Here is a 19,822-nt window from a genome sequence, read left to right on the forward strand (position 1 = left end):
TATCTAAAGCCACTAGTGTGAAGCCATGGCTGTGAGTGTGTTGCAGAACTGCAAAGAGCCTAACCTCAAGTATTAGTTTCAGAGTGAGTGTTGGTCAAATGTGTTGTATAGATTTGTTTTAGTTTCCATTGGTTGAGGTACAATTTCATAATCTACATCTCTCCTTTCCCTTGAATTAATGGGAAAATCTTTCCTCTATAAGCATGTGTAATGATTTGTAATTGGTAAGAGCAATTCTACCCTGCTCAGTACAGATCCTTATCTTTCAAACATCTGTAATTTCCGCTAATCGAAAAGAGGCTCTTCCTCAATTCGCATCTGGCAAATATACAAGGGATTATTTTCCCATGTGAATCTCATTCTAAATCCTCTTTTATTTCAAATAATTTTGTTGATGGGAACTTTCATTTCTCCCTTCAATAACGTTTACATATTATTGTGGTACTTTACATTAATAAGACAACTTTAAAAGAAAGACATGAGAAAACAAGGGAAATTTGAAGTGTTGAAATGTGAGATGTTTACTTTGACACCATCAAATGTGTCAGATGCAAAAAACTGGAACAGATCAGCAAGACTTAGCAGAATTAACATTCGATTCATAAAAACAGAGCATCAACTGTTTTTATTAGTAATCACATGATTTGTTGAGTTTAACAGTTGATGAGAAAACGGGAACACATTCAGATTCTTACCACCAAGCTTGTGCGTTTGTGAAGGAATTTGTAACAAACATCCAGGAGAATGGCACATAGATTGTAGTTTTTGTATCTTTGCTCTCTTTCCTGGAGCACAGTGATAAACATTACAGTTTGATCAATAGTCTGATATGTTGGTTACACTCACATTTTTGCATAGTTCTCTTGGAAAGTACAGCAGAGAGCTGACATAATTGTGACAACATAGCATGATAAGCAAAAGAAATTTAAACACAAGTGTAACAACATGATTACGATTCTAAATAGAATAATGAGTTCAAGGCAGTAGCTGAACAAGAGAATTTGCTGATTTTGGAGGTAACTGAAACATGGCAATTCACCAGCTTTCCAAATTAAGGGCTGAATCAACATTTAAAGTTTATGAGTGACGAGTGCTAATTGGCTGCTGAGTACACACTGCTAAAGGCAATGCCATGGCAAATGTATCAGTTCATGCTAATTGACAGTTAAGTGCCAGGCTTTTTTTTAATAGGGACCTTTAATCAGGTTAACCAAGGCGCTGCCTTGAAAGATGAACCAGAGTATGGCTGTCACCTATTTTGCTGAGTTGAAGCAGGCACTATACGTGCAAGTACCCGTTCTGCCTGCAAAGAACAGGGTGTTTTTCATGGCCATATGTAGCTTTCAGCACACACGAGTGCACCACACTGCAATCCTGACGAACAATACCAAATTTAAACAAAGCCTCGCAGTTAACTGTCAGTCATCATTAATTTATTCATTCTCCATAGCAAATCTTTCGAACATTCAGAGTCTACTAGCCAACCGAACAATGCTCATCTCTCCTACAGTATAAATGTTAGTCTCCCCCTTAACTTGGTATTCCTGCAAATTGTCTTGATGGGAAACAAATAGATTATGAGGAAATCCAGATGAATGTAAACTGTCAGAAAATCCTGAAATAAAAAGAGACTAAAACACAGTGTGATATCTTTAACAGAGTAATTAACAGACATTAAGAGTAATGTATTGCAATGTACCCACAAAGCAAGTAAACAAATAATATGAGATGACAGACACATGAATAACTAAAGGGAAGATAAAATCTAAATTAAAGGACGCATGAAAAATGTTTGTACATAATAATGGTGAGGAGGAGACAAAAACAGAAAGCAAGATATTAGGAGCAAGTTCATAAACCATTAGGGATTCAAAGAGAGATCACGAAATCGTTATGAAGGAACATTCAGCACATACATAACATAATGAAAACTTGAGTAGAAGTAAGTTTGTTGTTGAATGAACTAGATAAACTCACCGGTGATGATAGAAGAACATCTAATCTACTGAATAATTGCTTGCCCTGTCTATTATCAGAGATGCCAACACATTGTCTTTATTCATAATGGCCAATCTTGCATAAGAGTTGACCTCTAACCTTCGGCAAAAACAGAATCATGCAGTAGGCCATCCAGTCCCCTGAGGCAGTTCTACCATGTGGTTGATCAGATTGTATACTCAAGTACATGTTCCCAGCTCCGCTGGTAACGTTTTGCCCTGTGCCATTCACCTCTGCTTTAAAATAATCAAAAACTCTACTTTCAAAGGAACAGAGTTCCAAAGACTACAAACTTCTGAAAGAAATACTTTCACTTCATCTGTGTTCTAAGTGGGCAGCCCATTAATTTTAAACAGTGACTGCTAGTTCTTGTCACTCCCAGAAGAATTACCCCATCCTGTCAAATCTCTGTTTACTCTTCTGAACTCTAGCAGATACAAGCCTCATCAGGCAAATCTTTTCATAAAACAACTAGACCATTCCAGGTGAACCCTCTCTAAACTGTTTTGAATGTATTTATGTTGTCCCATAAATAAGGTGACACATAATGTACACAGTACTCTCATAGTGATCTCGTCAGGGCCTGTATAACAGTGGAATAACCACCCACCTTTTGTATTCAATGCCCTTTGTGATAAATAATAGCATTCTCTTAGCTTAGAGACACAGAGGTGTACAGCACAGCAACAGACCCTTTGGTTCAACTCATCTATGCCAACCAGATTACCTAAACTGATCTAATTCCATCCACCTGCATTTGGCCCATTACCCTCTAAACCCTTCTATTTCATGTATCCATCCAGATTTCTTTTTCCACCATCTTCCTTGGCAGCTCATTCCATACATGTACCATGCTCTTGTGAAAAATTTCCCCCTTAAGTCCCTTTTAAATCTTTCCCCTCTCGCCTTAAACTTATGCACCCTAGTTTTGGACTCCCATAGCCTGGAGAAACAATTATCTAGAACATAGAACATTACAGCACAGTACAGGCCCTTCGGCCCTCGATGTTGTGCCGACCTGTCATACCGATCTCAAGCCCGTCTAACCTACACTATTCCATGTACATCCATATGCTTGTCCAATGACGACTTAAATGTACCTAAAGTTGGCGAATCTACTACCGTTGCAGCCAAAGCGTTCCATTGCCTTACTACTCTCTGAGTAAAGCAACTACCTCTGACATCTGTCCTATACCTTTCACCCCTCAATTTAAAGCTATGCCCCCTCGTGCTCACCATCACCATCCTAGGTAAAAGGCTCTCCCTATCCACCCTATCTAACCCTCTGATTATTTTATATGTTTCAATTAAGTCACTTCTCAACCTTCTCTCTAGGGAAAACAGCCTCAAGTCCCTCAATCTTTCCTCGTAAGACCTTCCCTCCATACCAGGCAACATCCTAGTAAATCTCCTCTGCACCCTTTCCAAAGCTTCCACATCCTTCTTATAATGCAGTGACCAGAACTGTCCGCAATACTCCAAGTGCGGCCGCACCAGAGTTTTGTACAGCTGCAGCATAACCTCTTGGTTCCGGAACTCGATCCCTCTATTAATAAAAGCTAAAACACTGTATGCCTTCTAAACAGCCCTATCAACCTGAGTGGCAACTTTCAAGGATCTGTGTACATGGACACCGAGATGTCTCTGCTCATCTACATTACTAAGAATCTTACCATTAGCCCAGTACTTTGCTTTCCGGTTACTCCTACCAAAGTGCATCACCTCACACTTGTCTGCTTTAAACTCCATTTGCCACCTCTCAGCCCAGCTCTGCAGCTTATCTATGACTCTCTGCAACCTACAGTATCCTTCGTCACTATCCACAACTCCACCGACCTTAGTGTTGTCTGCAAATTTACTAACCCATCCTTCTACGCCCTCATCCAGGTCATTTATAAAAATGACAAACAGCAGTGAACCCAACACCAACCGTTGCGGTACACCACTAGTAACTGGTCTCCAGGATGAACATTTCCCATCAACTACCACCCTCTGTCTACTTTCAGCAAGCCAATTTCCGATCCAAACTGCTATATCTCCCACAATCCCATTCCTCTGCATTTTGTACAATAGCCTATTGTGGGGAACCTTATCGAACACCTTGCTGAAATCCATATACACCACATCAACCGGTTTACTCTCATCTACCTGTTTGGTCACCTTCTCAAAGAACTCAGTAAGGTTTGTGAGGCACGACCTTTCCTTCACAAAACCATGCTGACTATCCCTAATCAATTTATTCTTTTCTAGATGATTATAATTCCTATCCCTTATAACCTTTTCCAACACTTTACCAATAACTGAGGTAAGGCTCACTGGTCTATAATTACCAGGGTTGTCTCTACTCCCCTTCTTGAACAGCAGAACCACATTTGCTATCCTCCAGTCATCTGGCACTATTCCTGTAGACAATGACAATGACATATCTATGCCCTTCATGATTTTATAGACCTCTATAACGTCACCCCTCAGCCTCCGATACTTCAGGGAAAATGGCCCCAGCCTATTTAGCCCCTCCCTATAGCTCAAACCCTCCAACCCTGGCAACATCCTTGTAAATCTTTTCTTAACACTTTCAAGTTTCATAACATCTTTCCTATAGCAGGGAGATCAGAATCAAATGCAATGTTTCAACAGCGACCTATCCAATGTCCTGTACACCCACAATGTATTACTTACCGTGCCTGCGTACTAGTTTATTACATTATGTATCCATGCATGTCAGAGTTGTGCAAACTCCCATCATTTCAATCATATATAATATACAGTATAATATAATAAATAATATTTATTTTTTATTCTTGCTGCCAAGTGGACAATTACACATTTCCCAAGAGTGTACTCCACATACCGGAACTTTATCCACTCACCAAACCTACTGAAATCTTTTTGATTGATAAGAAGCAGTTGAGACAAATGTAGCAAGTTTTCAAAAGGAAATGAGGCAAAACACAAGAAAACATGGAAATGAAGATTAATCAAAATGCTGAAATGGGAGGAGGCTTGTCGAAACTTTAGTTGGAAGAATGGCCTGTTTCTGAACCGTATGTTCAACGTAATGAAGTAAAACAGTTGGGGCCCTTGACAACATGAGGGTAACATTAGATATGGATACATTTGTGGAATGTTGCACAGTGGCCAAAAGGCTAGGGGGATCTTGAAACAGGACATTGATAGAAAGATTTGATTCACTTCCTGTGTATACTCACAGGAAGTAGAGTGAACCCACAACAGCTTTTAAAAACAAGACAAAGGGCTACATTTCCCCACCTTTGGCCAATTTTCTTTTCAGGCAGATCTATGATAGGCAGTCCTCACATAATCACACGCTCTTAATTTAATTTATTATGCATTCGGCCTCTATAGTGCCCACAGGTGGAGAATATACCAAGTTGGATCAAAGGGAATCTCTCATTTAGGGGCACCAGGACGTCCACAAAGAATTGATTGAGCTCTATGATGCTGCTTTCATCTCCCATTATTACCAGTGCTTCTCTATAACAAGCTTTTGGTCCTTCCTTATGTCTAATTACTTGTCATCTCCCAGGCAGCATCAGTGGGAGTCCATGAACGAATATGATAAAGAGGTCAGTACCTCCTAGCCTTAAATCAACCTCCACCCTGAGGAGGAGGATACACAACACTCAGATGATGCACTAACAATGCTTTCACCCCTTAGTGTCCGTCCTCTAGCTCACGCCTCACCTCAGTGGGCTCTCTTTCTCAATTAGACCCAGGAGCACGCTCTGGCGAGGACATCACTGATGCCACTCTGCAGCTGGCTGAGGAACTAATGCCATAGGTTGCTGGAGACCAGGAACCCACTCATCTCCAGATATAAGATGATCCCAGGCTCTTCTCATTAATGTGTTTGTGAAAATGCACAGACTGACACAGGAATGGTAGGCAAGCTAGCCTGGGACAGTTGCAAAACTAGATAAAAGGATAGAAGAGTCCACCAATGGTTGATATTATCAGTATCATGTTGTCTCTGGTATATGTCTGGTTGCCTCCATGGACAGACTGGTGACCACCTGCTGGATATGAACATACATGCACTACATTCCAATGCTCTAAGTGTGGCGTTCAGCAAATCGGGGTTATTGACCCCTTACGTAATGGATACAGTGCCTGCTTATCCATTCTATCTCTGCCCCTCATAACTCTGTACACCTTATCCAAAAACCTTCTCAACCCAATATTTCCTCATATCTCAGGTTCCCCAGCCCTAGTATTATCCTGGTAAATCACGTCTCAGTACAGTCACATCCTTTCCATAATGAGGTAATCAGAACTGCAACCAGGACTGCAGCTGCGGCACAGCCAGCATCTTATACAGTTTGTCTGCTTTTGTACTCTTGACTAGTAAAGGCAAGAATTCCCATATGCATTCTTAGCCACCTTTTCTACCTGCCCTACTAACTTCAGTGGTCTGTGGACAAGAACACTAAAATCTCCTTGACCTTCAGCACTTCTCAGTTCCTCGCCAGTTATAACACAATCTCTTTTGTTGTTCACCCTCCCCAAGTCCATTTTCTCACCCTTTGCCAGGTTGAATTGTATTTGTCACTGCGCTGCCCAAACGGCATCCAACTGCAGGTTTCTTTTTTAAATTCATTCACAGGATGATGGGACATCACTGGCCAGGCAGCATTTATTGCCCATCCCTAATTCCCCAGAGGGCAGTTAACTACATTGTTGTGGGCCTGGAGTCACATGCAGGATTGACCAGGTAAGGATGGCATTTCCTATCCTAAAGGACATCGGTGAGTCAGATGGGATTTTTCCAACAATTGACAATTGATTGCACAGTCGTTATTAGATTCTTAATTCCAGATATTTTATTGAATTCGAATTCCACCATCTGCCATGGCGGGATTCGAAGCCGGGTCCCCAGAATGTTGTCTAGGTCTCCGGGTCAACAGGTCATCACCTCCTCCACAGTTTCAGGTTATTACATGTTACAGCTACCCTCTTCGTGATTAAATTTCATGTCATCCACAAGCTTCTTGTTTCATTCCAAATCATTAATGCACACCAATAACAGAGTAGATCTCAGCACTGTTTCCTGTGGAATCTCACCAGAAACAGATGTCAAGTCTCAGAAACATCCCACTCTATTATTTTCCTCTTCTTCCTGTCAACATACAGATTGCTTTGCGCACTCTATCTTTCTTGATCATCTGCCATGATGGACGTCATTAAAAGATATGCTGAATTTACAGAGATCACAATAAATCCATTACCCCATCAACACTCCTGGCTATCTCTACACACAAATTTGTCAAGCAAGGTCTCTCTTTATCAAATCCACACTGATTACTCCTGATAAATCCATGCCTCTCCAAATGTAGATATATTCTGTCCCTTAGAATTCTTTCCAATAATGTCCCCACCACTGAGGTTAGAATGATCCCTTCCTTCCTTTAGTAATAATGGAACAGGCCTCCAGCTCTTTGGCACCTCATCTGTGGCCAGAGAGGATTTAAAAATTATTGCCAGGGTGTCTGATATCTCTGCCCTTGCACCCCTCAACAGCCTGGGATACATCTCACCCAGCCTTGCAGATTTATCCAAATGTGGCTCTGTGAAATCCACTCACACATGCTTGCGCTCTGGGTTAATTCGTTCGAATAATTCACTGTCCTCCACTCCGTTGTCTTTTTCTGCATTGTTCTTTTTCCATTACAAGGACTGAAACAAAGTATTAATTGAGGAATGTGTTCATTTCTCTAGTTTCACAAACAGATTAACCCCCCAGTGCAGAATTGTCCTCTCTCGTTGAACTTTCGTCACACAAGCTTAAAGAAATAATCTCCTTGATACAGTTTAAGAATTTTGTTCCTTCTCTACCTTCTGCACAGAAACTATCCCAAGTAATATTCAGGTATCTTTGAAATTTGATCACATCCTGTATCTCTCCATGACTGTTTGACCACTTATAGTACGCCCCCAACTGTGTGTTTGACACTTTTCTGTTTTTATCTATTTCCGTTTTGCCTCATTTGACGATCCTTCCAATATAAATGCCTCCTCACTGCTGTAAATGATTTCTCAATCAATATTGGAACTGCCTGCATCCCTCCTTCTATCCCTCTTTCTGTGTCATCTGAATGATTAGCTGGCAATCCTGCCAATCTTTCAGTCAATGTGGATCATTGCTGGTCGCTTGAGAGGCTGTGTGGCAGCCATGGAGATTGCTGTTCGTGCTGGCTTTGTGACAATATGGTGCCTTCTTCGACACTGTTCTTGCATATTCACCAAAGTCACGAGGGACCCTCCAAGCATAGGTTCCATGCCAGATATGTAATCTGTGGATAATGTCAGAAATAGAACAGTGCGTCACTAATGGTACTTCATATCACTCATATCAATCACAATGAAGCACTTGCCCTATCTGATAGAAGCATGGAGGGTTCACAAGGATGCCAATGTTTTACCTCAGTATGGAGCTCCGAGCTCAGTAACCTTTTACAGATGCATGTTGCAGCTCCAAAGTGCTAAAGATGGTTTCCTTTATTTCAAAAAATGTACCTTATTCATAAAAATGTATACAATATCACAAAAGCAGTTCAGTTCTGTACAGTTGCATGTCAAGTAAGTAAACAAAAACATTGAATTTTAACTCTATCCAGAAAACCAAACACCTCTCTTGCACATACAATACTAATAGTTACATACATTTGGGGCACGAGAAGTTATGATAACTGAGGAGACCCCCATTTACCTTCAACAGTAAGACTTCAGGCAGTGGTCTTTCCCCACTGCGCTTTGGTGGCAATCGCCCTAAGCTTTAGTATGTCCCTCAGCACGTAGTCCGGGACCTTGGAATGCACCAGTCTGCAACACTTGGTCGGGGTCAACTCCTTGCTCTGGAAAACCAACAAAGTTCGGATAGATCAAAGACCGTCTTTCACCGAGTTGATTGCCCTCCAGGCTCAGCTGATGTTCATCCAAAGCCCTAAAGCTACAGTGTTAGAGGTGGGAGAGGTGGTTGAAATTCAGACCCTCATCTACCATGAGCACACACTTAACACTAACCCTTGAATATCATAGTCCATATTATTGCATACTTACTGTTAGGTGAGGGAATGTGGCAGCTCCAAAGCAATCTCTTTCATTGTCAAGCATGAGAAGAAATGCAGAAAATGAAAACCCAGCTGAGGCTTTTAAATTTAATCTGAATCATTGTGCACATTTTACCAGACGAGTGGTCAATTGGTGCAAATTTTGTCATGGTCCAAATTGCTTGAGGCCATAATTTTTAATGTTGATTGTTGACAGGATTTATTGACACGTTTCAATTAAATCTAATTTGATGGCAGTTGCATGGCACTACACAGTCAGTGGGTGCATGATTATAATAATTTTGCCTAGAATGGCCTCATCTGCAGAGGATTTAACTCCACATCCCAAATATAAAAGGCAGCAACTTAATTCTGCATGTGCTAAGAGCTGTTCTCTCTCATTATTTTGTAGCTGAGTTTGGTGTGAAGATGAGATAATGGGAGCTGCAGATGCTGGAGAATCCAAGACAACAAAATGTGAGGCTGGATGAACACAGCAGGCCAAGCAGCATCTCAGGAGCACAAAAGCTGACGTTTCGGGCCTAGACTCTGATGAAGGTCTAGGCCCGAAACGTCAGCTTTTGTGCTCCTGAGATGCTGCTTGGCCTGCTGTGTTCATCCAGCCTCACATTTTGTTGTCTTGGTGTGAAGATGGCAAGCTCTCAGCTCTCTGTCCTTGTGAGAGACTTGCAGGCTCCATCTTAAAGAAATGATCAGGAGCATTCTTTACAGTATATAGGAGTAGATGCTGGAATCTGTACTGAAAACAACCAATGCTGGAGATCACAGTGGGTCAGACAGCATCCATGGGGAGAGAGAAAGCTAATGTTTTGAGTCTAGATGACTCTTCATCAGAGCTGAAGTGACGTGTGAAGGGGGCAACATTTATGCAATACGTGGGGTATTTGGAATAGGGTTCTGGTAGAGAAAAGATGTCAATATTTAACAAAGAGATAGTAAGAACTGCTGATGCTGGAGTCCGAGATTACGCAGTGTGAAGCTGGAGGAGCACAGCGGGCCAGGCAGCATCAGAGGAGCAGGAAAACTGATGCTTCAGGTCAGAACCCTTCTTCAGAAATGGGCTATTGATAGTTAACGAAGATGTACAAAGAGTCAACCGGAATTCCTGTCGTAGGGAAGAGCAAAACTTCTTCAGGGTAGGCATTCCTCAAAGAGATGTGGAGAGCTGTCCTTTAGGGAAGGAGACTGCATTGTCTATTCTTTACAGTTTAGGCAGGCAAGAAACCTTCTCTAGGAAAAGTGAAATGGGTATTGAGGATCTGTCATAAAAACAGAATTATATTAATTCAATATATCAACATCAATCATTCCCCATCCATCAAATTCCCTTTTGAGGTACTGTCCCTATTTCTCCAATGATCTTATGGCATCCCATCACTTCCATTCCTTGACCAAATTTTTCGTCACCTATGTTACAAGGTGTCATTCTTTCTTTGATTGAGTTCCTGTGCATTACCTTAGCTAGTTTTAAGATGCTGTGTAAATGTACATTTTTGTTGTTTTCATTGAAACACTAAAGAGACCGCTTCCATTAAAAACAACATTTAAAATACAATTGATATATTTCTGTTTCTATGTCAAATCTCCGTCATCTGCCGTACCTTAGTTTTATTTGAGAAGGTTACTGTAAAAGAACGCTATACATTTTTAATGCAGCACATAAGACTAATTATTGATTTCAGTAAACAGAAGAAAAGGGTTTGACTGACTCACATTCCATTAGTAAGCTTTATATTACCTTTCCTTCCATTGCAAAGAGTTATAGTATATATTTACTGACATTTTTGTAACTCTAAATATTACAACATTAGAGACTAGAGGTTCTGCTGAGGTCTTGGTTAGTCATGATAGCTGGAACACTGGTTAGAGTTCCTGCCTAGTACTCTGGTTAGAGGCTCTGGCTCTTATACCAGTTAAAGGTCTAGATGGGACCCTGTTGAGAGGTTCTGGCTGTGACACTGATTAGGGCTTCTGACTGAGACTAGTTGGATGCCCTTTTTTGGATAAGTTTGAGGTTTTGTCTTGGCTGTTAGTTCTGGTTTTAGTCCAAAACACATTTTAAAGTCTCTGGGAAATAGCGGACAGATATTGCATTGTCGGGTGGTGGTAGGAAAGTGACGGTTACATCTCCAAGCTTCTGTATTAAAGCTCAACCTGCGGGCATTTGATGGTGGTTGGGCCATTACTTGGCTGAAGCTAGCCTTTGATCACTATCAGTGATGAACTTCCGCCTCGTAGAGCTGCTAGCCAATCTGTAGCTCTCTTCTCCCTGGCATCAGTGGTTTCTGCAGGCAGTGCTGAAGAAGAGACGTGGAGCTGGTATGAGGCTGAGCCGGAAGTCTCACTGGAGACCAGAAGGACAAACTTCAGAGAAGGAAGCCCTGGAGTCAGGGTCAACAAAGTATGGGCAGGGGGAATGCAGAGTTGGGAAATAAATTGGGAAGTCTTTGATTAGCACGAGCTGAACCATTGCCCCTTTTCAACCCAACCTTGCAACCTGAACACTAAGGAAAGATCAAAGGGGTGCAGGAGGCAGCATGCTTATTCATTAGACAGTTACACGAGCTACAATGAGCCTCTGACAAGTGAGCCATTGCGGTTACAGTAACTGTCGAGGTGGGATGTGGAATCAGTAAGTGGCAGACACCAGATCAGTGCAATGGTGCCCAGCTGATGATCCACCCTTGCATTTGCCAGCTTTTTTCAGAGAAGTGTACAATTCTGGCCAGAGGGCACTTGTAATCCAGTGGTAGCTGCCTCTAAGGCGGGAGGTCTGGGTTCAAACCCCATCTGGCCATTACTTGCTGAAGCAGGCTGTTCACAACTCTGGCCAAACTCTCTGTTAGCCAGTGTTTACAATTTCACAACCTTTGGCGATTTCCAGCTGAAACATCATTAATGCTTGCTATTTCAAGCATGAATTTCAGGACAAGAGGAATAAGAATATAGGACAAATCCCCTTTGACAAAGCAGCACTCTGCCAAATAAGGCTTACTTGGGGTGCACTTTCAAGAAACTCAGAAAAGAAAGCAAAAGCTCATCACAGGAAATCAGGACACCACGGAGAATTTCGCAGCCTGCTCAGTGCTTCAGAAGAGCAGCTGTTATAATGAGTGAAGCAAGCAGCAAATTTACTATACAACAAGCTTCGGTGGAAATCAATTAGGTGAGCCTCTAATTACGTTCTTTTTGCCGTAGTTGTTTGATGGATAAATATTAACCAGCAGAGTTCTAATTCCAAATGTTGCAGTGGGATTTTCTTTTACACCTACCAAAGAGAGGCAGCAGCTACTTGGTCTGACCCAAAAGTTAGTAAGGGTGAAATGGTGATGTATTCCCATTGGGTTCAATAGCCCGTCTGAGGATTTTCGTGAGGATCTGTGACAGGCACAGAGAAATGAGATGACTGGGGTTTTCACACTTAGAGAGTGGGCTGCTTGAAGCCACTATACACAGGAAGAAGCCTGTGGCTCTTACTGTGGTTATTGCTGCATTAAACAGAAGTGATCCAAGCAAAGGCTTGCAGCATTCAGATCCTATTTGTCAAGAATGGCTCCAACGTCCTACACCGAGCTGTTTCAAATTGTAGACAGTGTACAGTGAAGTGATAGCATTGCGAGACATGTGGGAGTTGTTACTGTTGGTGAGAGCGCCAGTGGAGGTGAGATGGTGCTGAAGATAGGCGAAGGCGTGGTGCAAGCAGCTCATGGGCCATGGCCCATGACAGAGCGCTTAACAAGAAGCACTGCAAGGCTGGGCACTCTCTTCACTGTTCTATACATATTGTTCACATATATTCTATGTTTTGGCTCATTTTTCTGAGTTTTAATAAGGCATCTGAGAGGTGGGACACCATGCAACGCTTTTCGCTGCATTTTGTAATGACCTGCACATGACAATAAATACATCAAATCAAACAAGTTTTAAACAGATGTTTCAAAGCAGAAGTGACTTTGCTTTCAGATAAGGTGTTGAACCTGCCTTCTCGGGAGACACTACTTTGAAAAAGAGAAGTCAGATTCTTCATGGTGACCTGATCAATTAATCTGATCTGCCTTCACTAAAAGAGATCCTTTTACAGCTCGGCCTACCGAAATATGCAACATAGGCTCTGCTAGGAACTCGTCAATGTGTGTATCTGATCATCTCATAGTCAGCCTCTCCTGTAACAGTGACTTGGTTTAGACATATCTTAGACCTCTGAAGAGATACCCACACCTCTTCTCAAGCCTGAAGCCAATGTCCTATTACTGTAATACAAAGACACAGTTCAGGAGGAAGTCATTACCTGTGGAGACAGTAAAAGTGTTAATGTTTCGGGTCTAATATTACTCTTTATTTTTAGTATCAAACATTAATTGTTCAGTACTTAGTATGTAACAAACTACTTTTTGTTCAAGCACGTGCCTGTTCTGTTGAATATTTATTCATGATTAATCCTACATCACTTATTACCAGTGCGTGAATTGCGAGATGAGCTGGTTGCAGCCAATGTATCCAAAGCAGATCCAAGCACAACCAAGTGCCAGGTGTGGCCACCTCTAACAACAGTGGCCAAGACTGTCATTGACTTTCTCACTTGCTCTAACTGACTCCAGAACCACAGCAATGTGGTTGACTCATAACTAGCTTCTGCAGTGACCAGATGAGTCATTATATTCAAGAACATTGGCTTGCCTTACCAATGGCACCCACAGCTCGCAAACTAGTTTTTAAGAAAGGCAACTAGTGCACCAATTACCTTTCCTTGGTCTGGCCTATGTGACACCAGGTTCATGCTGACAAAAGCTAGTTCGGCTGTTTCAGATAACAATTTAGGGCAGATAAGGATTTGAAGAATGAGTAAGATTAAACTTTTCTGGTGATTGAAATTACGGATGGTATAACATTTAAAAAGAGCTGAATGATGGAGCCTGCTACAAGAGATGGTGATGGCCAAGTGATAGTAATGCTTGACCCATAAATCCAAAAGACCAGGCAATGTTCAGGGGACATAAGTTTAAATCCTGCTCTGGTGGATGGTAGAGTTTAAATCCAATAAAAATCTGGAATTAAGAGTCTAATAATGGCCAACAAAACTGTCATCAGTTATTGGGGAAGACCCATTTGGCTCATTAATATCCTTTCGGGTAGGAAACTTTTCTCTATATGTGACTCACGTCCAACAATGACACCTACATCAAATGAATTAAAAAGCCACCCAGACCTGCCAAAAACAAAATAACCCATGAACTGGGGAATGGAACTGGTCTAAGCAATGTCGTTTTGAGACAGAAACCTGTTGTTCTCACATGCTCGGACCTGAATGTGACTCCACTCCTAATGCTCTTAGGAGTGATTTATGTATGGTATATAAATGTCACTCTTTTTAATGCTTCTGGCTCGAAATTTTGAAAAGATGGGACCTCATCGGAACTAGCTAATGAAGAATTTTTTGAAGTGTATGAGGTGATCATTACATCAGAAAATGATTAAAGATGGCCAATATTGAGTTGAATGACCATTGTACACCTACTTATTTTTTTCTTCTGCTGACTTCAATAAACAGGAAAATTGTGTTGGTGTATCAGAGTAGCTTAATTTCCTCTGTGCATTTTACACCATCACCAAAAAGATAAAATTACCTCTGTATGTTCTAACTGATTTGCTAAAACGTTAACCCTTCTTAACTTGCACTCAGGCGCTCTGTTAATGCAGAGTTTCAAATATTGCATGCCACGTAAACTGATCTATTTCTGATCTTTGTTTTCTATACATATGAGTCACCAAGTTACATTACAGAAATAAACCTCTCTTTTAAAAGAAAGAACATTATCCCTTCCAATGGTTATTTATAAGTGTAATGATATCAAATAATGGGCATCCCTCACACTTTGGTTAAAAGCCTTTGCAATATAACATATTGGAAGTAAGTGCTGATAATGACAGCGAGGGCAATGGGACCAATAATTGTATAAAAATTCCAAAATGCAAAAAAGCACACTTGTTTAAACAAAAACGTAAATCTTAATTATGGATGTTCTGAAGGTAATCCATCAAGCTCCTTGCAGCAGTCCAGCTAGATTGTAATGTGAAAGCAATAATCCACAAAATTTAAGGGCTTTGTTTAGAGAGAGTCAACAGAAGAAAGATAGGTTTGAGTCAAAACAGTTAGAAATAAGAGATGGGCAAGTTGGATCATAAGAGAAAAGGGAAAATGAGACAAAACAAAATTGAAATTGTAGCTTGCCAATTTAAATCTTTCAACAATTCACTTCCTGAAGGGTTAAGACGTTAGTGTTTGAATTTTCAGGGACTTGATTTGGCAGACATTAACTACAGTCTGTAGTTAAATAGGAACTTCAGCTGGGCAACATGGCTCAAAGCACCTCAGAGGAGTGATGATCGAACAAATCTTGACACCAAGCTACATATAAAACTTAATCAAAAAAGTAAAGTTTTGAGGAGCAAAGAAAGGAACACAGGTAGAGCTATTTCAAGAGGGAATTCTGGAACTTGGGCTAAAGGCATAACCCACCAGTACTGGAGTGGTTATAATCAGTGGTACTCAAGAAGCTAGGATTGAGAATAGCAAGTAACTTGGAGAATTATAGAAATGGATGAGATGACAGATTTATGGAGTGGTGGACAACACAGAGATATGAAATCCAGGAAGAGTATTTGAATAATTGAGTTTTGCCTAGCAGGTAGCAAAGATAGATGAATGACATTGATGCAAGTTATAAAATGGAAAGCAATGTTTTAGTGGTGCTCAACTTTACAGAGTGTGTGATCGGATTATTTCATAATTTAATTATCAGCAGGTCATTTACCGGGCATTTCACATGTCCCTAATAAAAATTTTATGATACATGAGGGAATGGTGAAAGGGACAATGATTTGTATGATCATCAAGCTACCCTTCAAATGGATTAATGTGAGTAACTTCAATGAGCTCCTTGTAGCAGCAAGTTCCAAATCTTGTCACTCTGTGCAAGAAAATGATTCCTAAATTGTTTTAGTGGTGTTTCACCCCCAAACTTAATGCTGGGGCAGCCATTGAACACCTTCCTAATTTGTCTAAGTTTCAAATTCCATTCACAAGTCCATTTCTACTAAATAAAACATCCAATAACCAATTACATTATATCATGGATGCATTTAGAAATAAGTGGTTTGTTGTTATAATTGAAGTCTTTAGGCTGCAGTGTCCTGTGAATATTTTGGCCCTGGGGGATAACAAGGTGTGGAGCTGGATGAACACAGCAGGACAAGCAGCATCAGAGGAGCAGGAAGGCTGACGTTTCGGATCTGGGACCTTCTTCAGAAATGGTGGGGGGTGGGGAGAGGTGATGGTAGAGGGTGGATAGAGGGGCAGCTAGGTAGAGAGAAGATGGACAGGTCAAGGAGGCGGGGGAAAAGCCAGTAAAGGTGAGTGTATGTAGGGAGTTGGTCATTGAGGATGACTGTTGTTACTTTCCGTCTGACTCCCAAATTAACAATGACGGATGGTCATTGGGCTCGAAACTTAACTTCGTCTTTCCCCTCTCTCCACTGGTGCTGTCAGACCTGCTGAGCTCCTCTAACACTGACTGGGGATTTTTTGGCTTGTTACAGATCTATAGCACCCCGGTTCTTTCTTTCTATTTTACATTCACTTTTATGTTATTGGCACGCTGTTCGTTATGGTTCGCCCTGACTCTGCCTGTGCATCGATGTCCGAGTCACTTCAAGGAATTACCAATTTGCGCTTTCAACCTTCCCGGGCAGCAGCCTTTGCTTTTGTCCCGGAAACTCACAACTTCTCATATTCGAACCCCCACACATTGTAGACAGATGAACAACGACCACGATACAAACTAGTAAATAGTCCAAAACTCAGGTTACGTGCTGAAGGGGGGGGGGGGGGTCGTCGCTGGGGTTGGAATAAGCATTTTTTTTTGCACACTGTTCGCGCCTCGGACATCCCTCGGCAACGATTCACGCCCGGCTGGGTTGAACACAGATGGAAATAGTTTCAATGGGGTCATTCTGCTGATCAGAGCACAATGCACATTCTCCCTCGACGCGCAAGTAGATGGTGAGAGGCACAATCTATCCCAATGCAATCGGCCACACTGTGCTACAAATTAATGGTTTTCTGTTTCCTCTCTGTTACACGAGATAACGCATTGATTCGTGCGTTTGGGAGTATCGCCTGCTGCAAGGCGATCCGTGGGGCTAAGGATAGAATATGTTACCAGCCAAAGAAAAAATGCACAGTGTAATTGTCCAATTCTCCACCTTTTAACGGTTGAGAATTACGTGAAAATCTACACTAAGCTAAAAGTTGTATTGGTGTCTACTGGTTAGCAAGCTCAATATTTTTGGATTTTTTTTAGAAAAGGCCATAAAACACGTGGAGGTTATATTCCAAGCACATTGCTGAATCAAGGCACTACATTTTGTGAAATCGTTCACTAGGGGAGGGCAAACCGACTCGGATTGGTAGTAAAAGGTCAGATCGATATTAAAAGGCCGTTGACGAACAGTCTCGGTTAAAAATCTTGATTTTTTTTTCCGGCCGGTTCGATGCATTCTGCCGGGTTACACTCACATGCTCATCAGAAATTTGACAACAAGCAAATGCGAGTCGTTCACCCGGTCTGGAATTTAACATTAACGCAAACATCGCAGCTTCAAAGCTGGCTCGGCTCTCAAGGTCATTGTGAGCTGTCTTGCTCACCTTGTCCTGTATGCAGACCGATGGACAGTGAGGAGCGATGGGCAGGAGCGATGGACAGTGAGAAGCGATGGACAGGAGCGATGGACAGTGAGGAGTTGTTCCATCGAGGGAGAGATGCTGGCAGATCTGTCGGAGCTAACCTCTCTGGGCTGAGGTGTCACAGGACCCGAAACATTAACGCTGTTCTTTTCTTCCTTCACAGATGCCCCCAGAGCTTTCTTCTCCCCCCGCACCGCCACCCCCACCCCAGCAACTTACTCTGCCCTCTTACCCCTTCTCAGCGCGGGAGCTGAGGGGAGGCCTGACTTCATAGCAGCAAGTGAGAGTCAGAAATCTATTCCCCAGATCTACTTCTGTCAGGCATGGATTTGTCTGCACAGCACGCAAAACAATACTGTTCACTGCGTGTCTGTACATGTTACAATGATAAATCAAACTCACAGTACCTGCGAGGTTAAATTTAGGGCACTTTGAGTGCAGGCAGCATTCATTTGGTGCTTGTTTCGAGAGGCTGTTTTGAAGGGGTTGCTGCAGTTTCTGTACTGCTCTGGAGCCTGGGTGTATGTCTAGATTTGCTGCACCTCACCGGGCGACTGTGAGGATGTCAGAAACCCAATGGTTGCGGAGAGGAGAAACGGAAAGACTGCAAAGTTACAATAGGTACTGATGCCTAAGATAGAGCGGAGGTGGGGGGTGGGTTGCCGGGGGAGGTGGTATGAAGTCACGGAGAAACCAAGCTATGTTAGAGACTATTCTGAACGAGCAATGACACCCATTTAAACGGGGTCATGTGGCGCTGGGCCCCCGAGTTAAATGTGTGTTTTTTTTTTGCTCTCTGTCTGTCTCGCCTCAACTGCAACATGTGATTTCCGACGCTGTTCAATGACTGGGCCAATTACTTCAGCTTCAAATACAGGATCATCCCTGGGCTCCTACACGGCGAGGCTTTTTACAGTGTTCTGTCCCCTCTCTCCAAGGGACGGGGGGAGCCGGGACGCTCGGTATGTGCAAGGAACCGAGCATTTTACAACTCGCCAGCGTTCTCCTCCTCGGCTATTACTTCATTTGCCTCTTCGGTAAGTAACGTTTCCCTCACTTGTATAAATGCAATTTTTGAGTGCCTCCTGCCTCTGGGCTTTAATGGGAGCTGGAGGCATGGAATGCATTTACCGCTCCCTGACTTCCTACAAAAGAAGATGAGATAACAAGGATGAACACTGCAGGCCAAGCAGCATCGGACGAGCAGGAAAACTGACTTTTCAGGTCGGGACCCTTCTTCAGGAAACGTCAGCCTTCCTGCTCCTCTGATGCTGCTTGGCCTGACGTGTTCATCCAGCTCTACCCGTTGATACCTCAGATTCCCCAGCATCTGCAGTTCCTACTATCTCTTCCTATTAAAGAAACTGGTTTCTTGCTTTAAATCTTGTTGTTGGTTTAATCTAGCTCCTGTGAACGGGATGGGGCGGGGGGAGGGGCGTACAATTTCCCTTCAATTTGCTGGCGAAACTGGTCACTGAGCTGCATGCCTGCTGGAACCGTTTACGAGTGAATCAATCCATCTCCCAAATCTGTCAGCGTGATGAGTACCTGCTGTGCACGCTGTTATCTTGAGTCAGCTAGAAGTTTTGTTTTGCATTAGTTTGACGAGCGGTTCACTCAGCTAGGCTGATCCTTCAGAGCTGAGGAGAGCTAGCAATCTCCCCTACCTCCTCCTGTCATGCTCCTGAGGATAGGTAACCAGAGTCGTTGGGCTTCTCTCAGCTGACAGCCCTGCCTCTGTTAGGAATGCAAATGCCCCTGAGTCAAGGAGGTGCTGAATTCAAAACTGGGTGCAGGACTTGGCAATGCTTCAGCTGACTCACATACTAAAACAGAATGAACACCCAACCCCAGACTACTTCCTCAATAGAGAAATTACTAATTAATATTTTCTTACTAGCTGAGAGATTTTCTGTCAATAGTCGACGCACGACAAGAAGCATTTGTACAGCACCGCGGACAAAATGAAACAAGGGTCCCAAGGTGCCTCAAG

General features: G+C 42.3%; 1 protein-coding gene across 2 annotated transcripts in view; it reads left to right on the forward strand.

Annotated features, from left to right (window-relative positions):
• The first annotated feature begins 18,560 nt into the window (after nucleotides 1-18,560).
• Nucleotides 18,561-19,822, forward strand: part of LOC125446602 (uncharacterized) — a 49,250-nt gene continuing 47,988 nt past the window's right edge. For both annotated transcript variants that reach the window (XM_048520306.2, XM_059639545.1), the window contains exon 1: nucleotides 18,561-18,866. In XM_048520306.2, the coding sequence (XP_048376263.2) occupies nucleotides 18,794-18,866 (73 nt within the window). In that variant the 5' untranslated portion in view covers nucleotides 18,561-18,793. The remainder of the gene's footprint in view (nucleotides 18,867-19,822) is intronic.

Source organism: Stegostoma tigrinum, chromosome 34 (genome assembly GCF_030684315.1).
Source record: "Stegostoma tigrinum isolate sSteTig4 chromosome 34, sSteTig4.hap1, whole genome shotgun sequence".
In the NCBI taxonomy this organism is placed as follows: Eukaryota; Metazoa; Chordata; class Chondrichthyes; order Orectolobiformes; family Stegostomatidae; genus Stegostoma; species Stegostoma tigrinum.